Genomic DNA, 13,129 nt, shown 5'->3' with positions numbered 1-13,129 from the left:
TCTGGGAAACGCCAATGAGATCATGTCCCTATCGTTTTTTGGGATAATAGTGAAGCCTCTTTACAAAAGTAAATCTACTTATACTTGCTATGATTGGTGCTTTTTCCCAGCCTATTCTATTCTGCAGTTTGTGCAGCATGAATCGCAAACATAAACTCAGTCTTACATAATAAAGAATAATGACCACTGAGAATGGAACACTGTTTACGTGCCAGATATTAGCACTACAGCTACGCTTGCTTTCTCACTCCTGACTTTCTCCCACAATGTTCTTAAGAAACTTTTATTATTTAAAGTGTAGCACTAGTTGCATGACTGAGACATCCTTATCATATACAGATAACCAATCTTTGAAGTGCCAGTCTTTGAGAAAACCTGCAGCTCTTTCTTATTCAGTATCCTTGCAGGGCTCAGGATATCTTCTATGATGACTTCCACTTGTATTCCACAATAATGTAGGCAGTCCCATTTCCATTCCCAGTTGTGTGGCCTGGCCTGCCATATTGAGATTGACCACATCAATTTTGAATGGCCTCGGTCCAGCAACAAGGAAGCAGTTGGCTACCCCATGGTATAAACATCAATGGGTTGGCACAGGAACAAATGGACAGAAGCTCATTTCCATGAAACATTACGTATGCAAGTTGACAGCTACTTCAAAGCTGTAGCTGGTACGTATCGGTTGCTCACTGCTTCCGTGTTCCCAGTCTACACATCCCCAATGTATCTGGTTTTGTCTACAAATGCAAAAAAAAAACCTGTTATGGTACTTTGAGCTGATTCTGCATAGTGTAAATGAGGCAAGTAAACAAGTGACATTCTCTGGTAGAAAAGGGAGAAATAAAATTTTGTAGACCCTTCAAATGCATTAGGGTCATGTACGTAATGTTAGTGCGGCGGGGAATTGAACAAAAAACAGTGGTAATGAAGAAGTGATTTTACACTCAGGTCCTTCATACCCTACTGGGATACCTACTGTATAAGGCTGTATAAAATGTGCTATAGCAGTGCCGATATGATACCTGCATTTTGGTACCAATACAAGATTAAGCAAAACTTTCTTTCCCGTTTCTTTGAAGAATAAAATCCCTTTTCTTTATCCAACCAAAATGTCCGAATTCTTAAATGTCATTTAAACACAAGCAGTCATGAAAGAAATGCGTACAGTTTATAATTGGGAAAAAACTATCTGCTAAAGAACAAGTAAAAAGAGTACAAATCTGAGCCAGCTTTCAGAACTCTGTCCTCGCCGCTCCTCGGACACTAAAAAAGCACTGAGGCTCGATACTCAGGAATTGGGATTCCACACCATAAATACATTTTTGGATATGCATTACTTTTTGTGCTAATTTATGTGTGTTTGCATATGTAATTAGCCATGTAAGTGTGTGAGCAAATGTTTGTGATAAACCCAGACTGTGTGCGTGTCATAAATGTTTGTGGAAACCATACTGGTAGATCACAATCAGTGAGTAAGTGAGTGAGTGAAACAGGGAGAGAGATGGGGGGACAGAGAGAGTATTTGAGTCAGTTTTAATACTCTAAATCCAAAGTGGGGAAAAAGTCATTTTTCTCAGTGATTTTCTCAGATTCTTTAGACAGTAGATTTGAGAGAAATGATCCACTTCCCACATCAGACTGAGAAGGGAACTGACCTCATCTCTGGAGAGAGGGAGAGAGGGAAATATTGCAGATTAGAGATCTAGGACAATATTACTGAGAAAGAAGAAGTTTTCAAAGGAAGAAGAGTTTGCAGACGGGAAGACAGTGAACATTCTGCTTACTCAGAGGAGCTGCTGTGTGTTTATAGTTTTTAGCATTTAGATCATGCCCTTTTCTGCAGCCACCTAATCCCCCTTCAGACATGCACTTTAGTCCTGAAATTCTCAGTTTTACTGTAAATGTTGGCATCACCACGTTTGAAAAAGTCTTTTTTTCCATAAACATTGTTCTGGTAGTTTTCCTGCTTCAGACCATGCAACATTTCTGCATGGTTTTTGAACAGTGCTCACATGCGAGTACATGCAGTTACTTTGATATTAAAAGCACACAGTTTTATTTATTTTTACATTTGACATTTCTGCATATAGCATTAGAACCAATCATGGGAGACAAGAAAGTGACATTTTGGGACTTGGATCTTGAAGTGGCAGATAAGACTGAAATGAGAGATTGCTTTTATAAGAATGTCTGGAGATGGCTTGGTTTGACACTAAAATATGATAACTGTTGTTTCACCGTGCCAAGGACGAGATAACAAGTGAACAATCTCTCGCCTTGCTCATAATCGCCAGCTCAGGCTAGATGCCAATCGTGTGAGCTTTACATCCATAGCGGTCGTGTCCTTTTGAACCGAATCAACATGACACTTTTCCACAATAGAGTCCTATGTGTGAAAGCTAAAGCCATTGCTTAAATCGACAGATGAAACAAGCAGTGTTACAGATTGAATGTCAGTGAGTTAGAAAGTGTTAGGGGTGCTCAGAGTTGTTTCTCAAAGACATTTCAGATGGACCCTTTTGTGACCTTTGACCCTCTCTTTAATCACTCTGCCACCTCCTGATACAAGAGAAGAATGTAAAATCAGAATTACTAGTACACTGTTTGTAGTGAAATAAAACCATTAGAGAGAAAGAGCCACTACACAGTCATAGATATGATGTACTGCTTCTAGTTTTAACAAAATAACTGTATGGCTGGCAGACAGACTGACTGACTGGCTGGCAGTCGCGCTATTTTGGGAATGGTGGAAGCCCACTCTCTCACTCCTCTTGTCCTGTTCTGTGACTCTTCTGCTTGCCCTCTGACTACATGCCTCTTGTACTGTGCAAGATCACTTTGCACTTCCCCAGTGAAACCAAAGCTCAGCCTTCAGCCTCATGCCTTGCCATGTCCTCTGGGCTATTTTTAGTCCAGGAGTGGCTACTTCTGCCAAACTCATACCACAGTCTATCGGACTGGAGCTGTGTGTGTGTGTGTGTGTGTGGGTGTGTGTGTGTGTGTGTGTGTGTGTGTGTGTGTGTGTGTGTGGGTGTGTGGGTGTGTGGAAGGTAAAGGCATTTAAAAGGAGATGTGAGCAGAATAGAGCTGGGCGATGCCAAAGAATATATATAATATAATAAAAAAAAACAATATAATATAATTCTTATAAATCATGAGTTGCAATATTGTAGTATTTGGAAAACAACACAATTCATTTTGAATTATTGTATTTTTTAATAAAAATGTTAAAGTAATTATGGTCCAGATTTTACAATTAGAGGCCACTTAAATAATGAATATGGTCTAAAGCTGGAACAAAATATGAAGTGCGGGGCAACAACTCTTGTAATAAGATCTTGTAATAAATACTTATTAGGTAACACCTTTTTTACTAACACACTAGTTATGAAATAATATAGGACCAGTTATCTGGAAACAAACCAAGAAGAGCATAAATAATTTGTTAATCATTTTATTTTTTAATTATGAGGAATTCATAAAAAAATATAGGGTACAATATTATCCTAAATAAATATATCACATGGAAAAAATGTTGTAATTAGATTTCAGAATAGTGTAATTTCTATCCCACAGTGTAGTTATGTGCTCTTAACCCACCTGTTCCCTGTAATTATGGATGTATGGATGCCACTGTCAGTCATACAGAGTACACAACAGTCATTGTCGCTTTGACCGCATTGACTCGTGTCGGCATGACAACACAAGTACCACTGTTGATAGTTGATTATAGGCTGTAATGAACCAATTTCAATTTCTGTCAATGAATCACTTTATTTGTCCCCAAAGGGCAATTGGTTGTGCAGCGATAACACACAAAACCCAAGATTAAAAAACCCCACAAAGCACATGAATGCAAAAATCTGATTAATACAAATTACTAAACAATTCAGTTAGATTATAAATGACAATTATGAAGAGATTTAGAATATGGCTTGTGTATTCCCCAACACCTCACCCGTGCCACACAGTGTCAGTGCACAACTGGAGGAAACCACATCCCTTCTCTGCCTCCAGCTGGTGCTCAAGACAGGCCCTCCCATGCCAGAATCACCCACATACAACAAAAACACAACATTAAAGAAAAAATATATATATATATATATATATATTCACTAACTAACTAACTAACTCCAGCCGTTGTGTTTTTGTTTTTTTCAGTAAATCATACTATATGGGTGTTTACTATATAGCTATAGATAGTAAGAAACATTTGCCATTCGGGATGTTTATACTTAACCGTTTAATTGTTAACCGACAATACGAATTCTGACCTATTTAATACTATCAGTTAAACAGTTTTTTTTTTTTAAAAAAGGTGTGTTGCCTGGTAAAAGAAAAGTAGGTTATACAATCTATTTCTTAAAAACAACTCATGGGGGCGACATGCAACCACACGTGCCTTTTATAGAGCTTAAAACATAAAACTCTTTTTTTTCTGCTAAGTTTGTTGCTGTCATGACCGATTGCTGGGCGGTGCTCACAACTTGTTGCGTGACAATAATATGCCACCGACTATATCGATGAAATCGGCTTTCCTACTAACACAGAGTATGCAAGGCAGACACACAGCTGACAACCTTGCATTGATGCGGTAGAAACGTCCTGGGAAAGAGGCTGCATGTGTCCACGACAATGCACGCAACATGTGGCTGCTACTTCTCCCGGATGGGTGAACTGGGACTCAGTTGCCTTCTTGTTAACGGTAATGATCTGTTAATGAGGATCGGCTATTGGTCAGAAGAAAAATCATCCCTATTTGCCATGTTAGGAATATTTTTTTCATCATGAAAGAGCATAATAAGCACTTCAGAAAAGCGGAGAAATCTGAAGAGGCAAAGAATTTCTTTCACATGAATTTCTTTTTAAAGCTGTTAATGTACTGCTTCAGCTTTCAACTCATCTCCGAACCTGAAGGCTCCATATTCATATTCCAAATTCCTTTTCCCTTTTCCCTTTGTCCTCTTGCCTTCTGCCCGTTTATCTAATTCTCTTTCTCACACTCTCGCTTTGCTTCAGTGAAGTACATCAAGGAGATGTCGGCTTTCTTTAAAAACTCGGGGTCCCCTGGGGCGGCCCTCCCCTGGGATTCTCCCCCCTCCACTCCGCAGAGGGGCACTGAACTCTCACCTGCTGAGATGAAGGAGCCCCGCAGCATCCCGCTGAAGATGTGCCAGGTGTTACGAAAACAGTGCCCCCCGGACACAGAAAACAGGTACAGCATGTTAGAAGTTTGACATAATATTTCGATTTTCAGTTTATACTTTCCTCAAGAAAAAAAGTCTGACAGATCTCAACCTGAAAATAACAAATTGGATCAGAGAGAATATTGTAAAATGGACTTCTTATCCCATATCATTCACATATTCTCTTTGTTATGTAATCTGAAACTTCCTCTTCATCCTCAAGCTTTTCTCTCTTTGCCATTTGTGTTTTGTTTCTCTTACTGCCCCTTTTATCTATTTTTTTTGTATCCCTGCTTGCCTCCCTCTCTCTTCCTCTTATCTCATCTGCCAGGTATTTCGAGGTGATTTCGTCCAGCAGAAAGAACTTTGTGTTTCTGCGGGCAAAAGACCCAGCCATGGCTCAGTCCTGGTACAATGCCATCCAGACTGGTGCTGCCTACCTTTTACCACAAGTGAAGGAGGAGATGAAGAGCATGCACCTTGGCATGGAGGTCAAACATCTGGGCTGGATTACAGAGCAGGTACAGAATACAGACTTATAGTCATGTGAAAAAATTAGGACACCTATGCTAAAGTTGACTAAAAAGAGGAATAAAAAAAATCATCTTTTGCAAATTGATCTTAATGCCTTAATTAAAAAAATGAGGAAAAATCCAATCTTTAAGGACACCAATTTTCTTTGTGAATGAATAATGTATCGTAAATAAATAAATGTTAAAATACAGGGGGCATAAGTAAGTACACCCCAATGTTAAATTCCCATAGAGGCAGGCAGATTTTTATTTTTAAAGGCCAGTTATTTCATGGATCCAGGATACTATGCATCCTGATAAAATTCCCTTGGCCTTTGGAATTAAAATAGCCCCACATCATCACATACCCTTCACCATACCTAGAGATTGGCATGGGGTACTTAACATAAAATCATCTCTCAATGCAAATCAAACCAGCTATTAGGCTAACTGAAATAAAACCAAAGTTGAATCGTGTCTTAAAGTAAATGCAGCAGCACAAAACTACTGGAAGTACACATGCACACAAGTTCATTTACGGCTGTGTAACAACTGGATCTAAGATTCATAACCTTACTGTCAAAAATGTGCCATGTATAGTAATCCTAAGTACCCTATGAGTGAGTTTAAATGATTTATTCAACTCTGCTACAACTGTGCAGGTGACCCAGGGTCCAGAGAAACCAGTACTGGCCATGTTGACCGACAGAGACCTGCTCCTGTATCCCTGCTTGCCTGAAAGCAAAGAGAGCCTCAGCAGCCCCACCAAGAGTCACCCGCTTATTGCTACCAGGTTCAAATACACAAATGCCTGTGTATATACACATACACCTCATACAGTACTCAATATTTATTAACACACTTAGCACACATAGCACATTTGGCATTTAATACATTTCTGTCCTCCACCCTGAGCAGCCCAGTTTTGAGTTAACAGACCTTTCCGTTGCTTGTTTTGGCCCAGTCTGGAGAGCACAAGCTCACTCTTTCCATTACTGGATCGTTGGACATTTTGCCTCATAATGTCACATTCATTTGGAAAACATTAGTGGAACCAGACTCTATGACTCATGTGTTTTTCATTCCCTTCTTTCTCTCCTGTGCACTCCACATCTCACTTTTTTACATCTGTAACACACAAACATGCATACCCCTTCATTTGCTCTTCTGGCTCATCCTTTCCTATGAATCTTAGTTACCCTCTTTCTCATCCACGTTCTTCTCATACTTTCTCCTCTCCCCTTCAGACTGGTCCACTCTGGCCCAGGAAAAAGTTCTCCTCTCCTGGACTCTGACCTCTCATTTGGCCTGCGTTCTGGCACTAAGCAAGGGGTGGAGACCCATGTGTTCAGAGTGGATTCTGCCAAGGAGCTGTCCACCTGGACTCATCTGCTGGTGGAGGGTTGCCATAATGCTGCTGAGCTCATCAAGGAGGTCACCACGGGTACTGATACAGAGATTTGTTTGACTTCCAGTTCAATCTTCACTCCTGTTACACACTTCCTTCACCTACGAGTAGAAACATTTAAATTTTGTTCTGAATGACGCAACCAAGGTTCAAGGTCTGACTCCCACTGGGGTCACCCTCTTCTCATGGCACTGCAAGTTTGTTTTGATACATTCACTAAATGTTATTTGCCACAGTCTATATCCTCGACATTCCACTTTTGGGATTGCTCCATTGCCAACGGAAATTCCGCCGTATTTCACTCATTTAGGCCGGATATCCGTTGCCTTGGGCTTCCTTTGTGTTAGTATTTTAAACTCCAGTGGATTTATGAGGACTATGATTAACTGTTCCTCAGATCTCTGCAGGGTAAATCCAGACAGCCTTCAGCTGTCTGGATTGCAGAAATGGGTTTTTTGTTACCCGACTAAAACAACGTTTGAACGTTCACGTTCCACCAACACAAGTTCCTTCCTGAGGCTATTTTGCAGTGGCACCGTGGCTCTTCCCGGTGCTTAGCACCACCCAAGAGGATTGTGATTGGTTTACAGAAATGCCAATAAACCAGAGCACGTTTTTCTCCCATCCCGGAATGCTGTGTGGCATAGCCAGACCCTCCTCCGCAGCACCACGGTGGAGGAAAGTCTGGCAAAGTGAGACTACATGCCACATGATAAGAGGCATATCAGTTCTATACCAAAGTGCATAAGAAATAATTGTGTTGAGGTGCCAGTTATTTCAATTGTACGGCATAGTGTGCGGCATAGTGTGCGGCGTAGTGTGCGGCGTAGTGTGCGGCGTAGTCGCTCGCGCAATTGACGGTAGCTTGGCTATTTTAAAAATTGCAAGTTTGTGCAGGAAGTCCTGTGCCTCACTAGTGACAATTGTTTCTGACCAATCAGCGGTCTGCAGTGTTTTAACTCCACCTCAACCATAACTCGAAACACAACACTGCTGTCACTCTAAAATTGATTGACAGGTATTTTACACTGACTAATGCAAGGCAAGCTTCTAAAGATGTTTGTGTCATGCATTATATAACACTCCTATGTTTTCAATTCTGATCTGATGACAATCAGAAATGCTGATTATATTGATCAAACTCCTCAATCATATCTGTGAACATACCTCAAATCTTTTTAATCCAAACAATTACTGTCTGGGCACAAGACGTGGTTTCTATTCAACAGAGAACATACAAACACACAAACATTTTACTCCATAAAAGCGGCCTGTCTCACAAAGCAGGATTAGGAGTTACTATGTATTGTTTCTTGCACAGTGATTGAGGAACTGTAGTCTTTAGTAAAATGTCCTCAATCTCTGGAGATTTATTTTGCCTGCATGTTTATGAAAGACTTGAACTGGGTTTTTAGAAAGGAAAGCCTTTGGTAATAGGTTTTTATAAAGAGCTTGAGAGGAGGGAACATATTTTTTATTTTTATTTCAAGTACATCTGTATATATGGTGTCTTATAAGCCTATGTCTGTAACTCTTTTCACTTCCATGATCCAGATTCTGCATTTTAGTCATCAACGTTTCTTCTGGAAATTTAGTAATCCTAACTAGTGAGACAGCAATCAGGTCGGTGCAGTTTAGTAATGCTGTTACACTGCCCTCTGCTGGTAGCATGGGGTGGTGCAAGCATTTCTAAAACCTTAAAGGGGTGATAGAATGATTATATAGGGTATTTCACACTGTTCCTTAAGGTCTCCTAATAGTGTATGTAACATTGGTTGGGCTGAAAATTGCCCGAATGCTATTTTATTAGGCCCTTATCTACCCTGTGAATATGGCTCTATTTGGAACAAGAGCTTTTCTTCCAAATATGGTATGCTCATGAATATTTAGATGAGCTGCGCACTGATTGGTTTGAGTGAACCCCATAGAAACACATTGGAGACGAGACAGCAGGTCTCATATTTCAGACACGGCAAAGTTATAGGAGGACTTTAGGAGCTCCACACAGTCTGACGAGAAAACGGCAACCTCCATACCCAGTGAAAGTCACCGTTTCTCGGCTACTGGACTACTGGGGCTCGGGGCTCCGCGGAGCTGGCTGGCTTATATAACATATACCCCAAGGTCTTATAAAGCTAACTATGGTGTCCGATTTCAATTTAATGCATTTTTGTGAACATTAGGGATTTCATTAGCTGCTACTGTCCCTTCAATCCTATGTGTACAGATTGCGGCTAGCTAGTTAGCTTCACTTTCGGCATAATTAAAGTCTATTTACAGTTTGAATTTCGTCACGCCACTTATATAACATTTACCCCAAGGTCTTATAAAGCTAACTATGGTGTCCGATTTCAATTTAATGCATTTTTGTGAACATTAGGGATTTTGTTAGCTGCTACTGTCCCTTCAATCCTATGAATCACGGCTAGCTGCAGGCCCTGGAGCTCCATCAGGGCCTTGGCATTTTGTAGTCCAGTAACCCAGAACCGGTGACTTTGCACGGGTATGGAGCGCCGCTGGCTTCCCTTCGTGACGAAGATCCAGCTAGCTCACAGCGAGTCTATGAAGTAGGACACGCCGGGCGGAGAGGCAGCACCAGCCGCTGTCACGTAGCCTGCTGAGCTCCTGCTGAACTGCGACACACAGTCGGACAAAATTTGCAATTAGCCATCAATTTTCGTAAAACGGCCCATATTTGACCTCTACATAGTTGATTTCTCACATAAAAAAGTCTCATAAGTGAATTTAGTAATTAAATAGCGGACCTCTGGAGTTCTTCATGACCTAGCTAGATTCAGAAGACTAAACTGACCTCAGGTCAGTGGTGTAGCCTATGCAAATGTTGGGGCGTGACAAAGACTAGGAGCTGGGATGCTGACATCAGCTTCCAGCTTTGTTGAGATTCGCCCGTTTTCAGCGGCAGTTTCAAAATGTGAGATTTGCAGAGGATAGGGGTATCAATGGGATTTTGAGCTTCTATGTATGTCCTATTTACCCACCGAATTGTCGTTATTCAACTATGACAAGGTAAAATCGGTTTTGCATTCTATCACCCCTTTAAATGGTCTTATTTTAGTGTTCCATTTAACTAAGACCTATTATCTTATCTTAACAATAACCATAATTTGAATCGTATTGTTATCATTTCAGTGTCACATTCATAGGATACGTCCAAGAATTCTGGGCTCTGTATCAACACTGTAACACTGAGCTCACAACAACATGAGTGCACAAGAAATATGTAATAAATCCAGATTTATTTGAGAACAATTTGAGCTGTGAGTTGGAAAATCATTACATTACCTTCCTCTATGTAAGCCCTGTTTTCCTTTTCTACCCTGGCAGCCTGTAGTTGGAATGGGAAGGAGTGCACCCTGGGAGTCCACATTGATGAGGGTTTCACACTATTCACAGAAGAGATGGGTGTCAGGAAAAGTATTCTGCTTCAGCAGCCCTTTGAGCGCCTAAGAATGTCCTCAGATGATGGAGTTCGCATGATGTTCCTCGACTTTGGAGGCCCCGAGGCCGAGATTGTAAGTTACTGTTTTCCATTGGACTTTCTCAACATTTTGCATTTTTAATATTGTTAAATTATAACCATAAATTTGAGCCGTTGTATTAAATATGGCAAAGTTAGCTTAAATTGTTGTTATCTAACAGGACAGTTGGTGAGAGTGTTTGTGATTGAAGGACATAACAAATCCTTCACATTTGATTGGACCTCTAGAAAGTGGGCGGGAGTTCAGCGCAGTACAGAGCTAGAGGACTGTTAGCAATGGCTCTACACACACTTCTGTTAGATCAGGAGGAGAACAAGGGAGAGATGAAAGTGAAGTAATCTTGACATGAGAAGACACATTTAATGTATTCACTTTTTTTTTCTCTTTCACATTTCCTGCTCCTCAAACTCTATCTATCCTTTCAGCAACTGGACCTCCGCTCTTGCCCTAAGACTATAGTCTTCATCATCCACTCTTTCCTGTCTGCTAAGGTGAAGCGACTTGGCCTCCTGGCATGATGATGGCAAACCGTCCGGAACATCAGCAATAGTAATATTCAATAAAACACCCAGCCAGAAGACTCTGAAACAGCAGTGGATGTGGCCCAGGAAAAGATGCCGACTAACCCCTTCTTTGTCAGCCCTTCTAGGCCTCTAAAATGGTCATCTCTGGTCAGGCACCTGCTGGTATTTCTTGGCGAATAAATGAGAAAGCTGCAACATTGATGGACCTTTGTTGAACTTGTAGTTGTAAGGTAAAGAGGTTTTACAGATGGAGTAAGTCAGCAGCCACTGAAGGGATCTGACATCTGTCAAATCTGTTACGGTGGGTCATCGCCCTTTATGATGGAAAACTGTGTAAAGGACAGCCTGCATCTTAATGTTTCTAAGCTTGAAGTCCCAACCATTTTATGTTTTTTCGCCCTGTTGTTCAGTTTAGTTTTGTTTCATAAGTCACGACGGGCCTTTGTCATGAGCATCCTTTCATCTTTCAATCTTTGCTTTATGTGCTGCGAGCAGTCACAACAAAATGTCCTGATTGATGTTGGACAATGTTTTTTTTGTTATAAAGGCAGCTTCAGCGAGGTGACAGAATGACATGACTGATACATGATCAATAGTCTGTACTGAAGAATGTAAAGAATACAACTATAACTGTATGCTTTTTATGTGGATGCCTAGGTTGCCCTGGTTTACCCTGTTTTTCTTCATGAAAAAAAGATAACTTCCAAATGCCAAATCACATATATGTTCATTGCAGCTGAACAGCTTTTTATTTTATTTTCTTCTCTGTCTCTCTTCTTCCCTGTTTCAAGTGTGCTTATCCACGGCCTAACAAAGATAAATGAATAACAGAGTCTATTATAAAAGGCTTTTTTTGCAAATATGTTTAAGCTTAACCAATAAATTAGATAACGTGTAATTTTCCTAACAAAAATACACCTTGCTTGAATCTGGATGGCCTTAGTCAGGGAGTATGACTCTGCAGTTTCATATCATATCAGCCCACATGAAGTACAAAATAAGAGCTCTTGTGTTTTTAGTCCTACCGACATGGGTTGTTCTACAATGATGACAAACATTTGGCTGAAAGAGTGCCAGTCCAGCCAAGCTTCTTCTGCTCTATGGTTAAGCTTTCAAGTACAGAGTTTAGCTCTTAAATAAACCGATTTTATAGTATGGTGTTTTTGTCTGTACTGCATATTTTAATCATGACAAAGGACACACTGTCTTCATCAGAAGGCACTGATGGTCCATTTTTCTACACAATTTGTCCAACATTTAAATATGTTAATTTACCATATAAAAGATGTTGAGTTGTTTACATCATAAAGTGTTTTTTTTTTCTCTATTATTTGTGTTGACTAAAACATCCACAACTTGGGGCCTTCTCTCTGTGTCCAACACTAAACAGACTTGTATTAATATATATTTCAAAACTAAAACCTGTTTGCTTTCAAGAATAAAATGTATTGTATATTCCTATTTAAACAAAAGGTGTGCCTTGCAGGGTTGTTTGTATATAAACATGTAATAAACTTTCTTAACTTTTATTGTTAACATTGCATGTTCTTTATTGATACCGTATAAATGTCACTCTTGATTATTTTATTCCTTTCATTTGCTTCTCTGAAGACTGAGGCTCAACTGAAAACAGAACATATCTACACTTGGGTTGCAAATGACTATTTTTTTAGTTTAAATATGAAACATATTGATCTGGTTTACAGAGTGTTAGCTTATCAGTTAAAGCTGCACTAATAGATATCTTTATATTATCAAATGATGTAAAGTGAAAACACTCAGCCCAGTCTCATGGCAGTTCGTGAAATGGTTATATTATTGAATCTATTGATTCGTGAACAGGACACGATTATGTCGGTTTTTTCGTGTGGTGATTAAGAATTTTAATTTAATGTATTTAAATGGGAAGCATATTTCGTGATCACAGCATGACAACGGTAGGGAGTAGTATGAAAAGCAGAAAATCCACGTAGGGAGGTTGGTTGAAGTGGTCAAACAA

The 13,129-nt window shown here is 40.0% G+C and overlaps 1 protein-coding gene across 2 annotated transcripts in view; it reads left to right on the top strand.

Annotated features, from left to right (window-relative positions):
• snta1 (syntrophin, alpha 1) overlaps positions 1-12,659 on the top strand; it is a 36,825-nt gene extending 24,166 nt beyond the window's left edge. The window contains exons 3-9 of one of the 2 annotated variants that reach the window (XM_031301938.2): positions 5,020-5,215; positions 5,518-5,707; positions 6,361-6,491; positions 6,946-7,142; positions 10,452-10,639; positions 11,032-11,155; positions 11,247-12,659. In XM_031301938.2, coding sequence (XP_031157798.1) covers positions 5,020-5,215; positions 5,518-5,707; positions 6,361-6,491; positions 6,946-7,142; positions 10,452-10,639; positions 11,032-11,124 — 995 coding nt within the window. In that variant the 3' untranslated portion in view covers positions 11,125-11,155; positions 11,247-12,659. Of the gene's footprint in view, positions 1-5,019; positions 5,216-5,517; positions 5,708-6,360; positions 6,492-6,945; positions 7,143-10,451; positions 10,640-11,031 lie in introns of both variants that reach the window. The other variant, XM_031301937.2, reaches the window with a different exon arrangement.
• The last annotated feature ends 470 nt before the right edge of the window (positions 12,660-13,129 follow it).

The sequence above is a fragment of the Sander lucioperca genome, chromosome 6 (assembly GCF_008315115.2).
Source record: "Sander lucioperca isolate FBNREF2018 chromosome 6, SLUC_FBN_1.2, whole genome shotgun sequence".
NCBI lineage: Eukaryota > Metazoa > Chordata > Actinopteri > Perciformes > Percidae > Sander > Sander lucioperca.
Note: the sequence above shows the minus strand (reverse complement) of the source record. Positions and strands in the feature narration are given on the sequence as shown.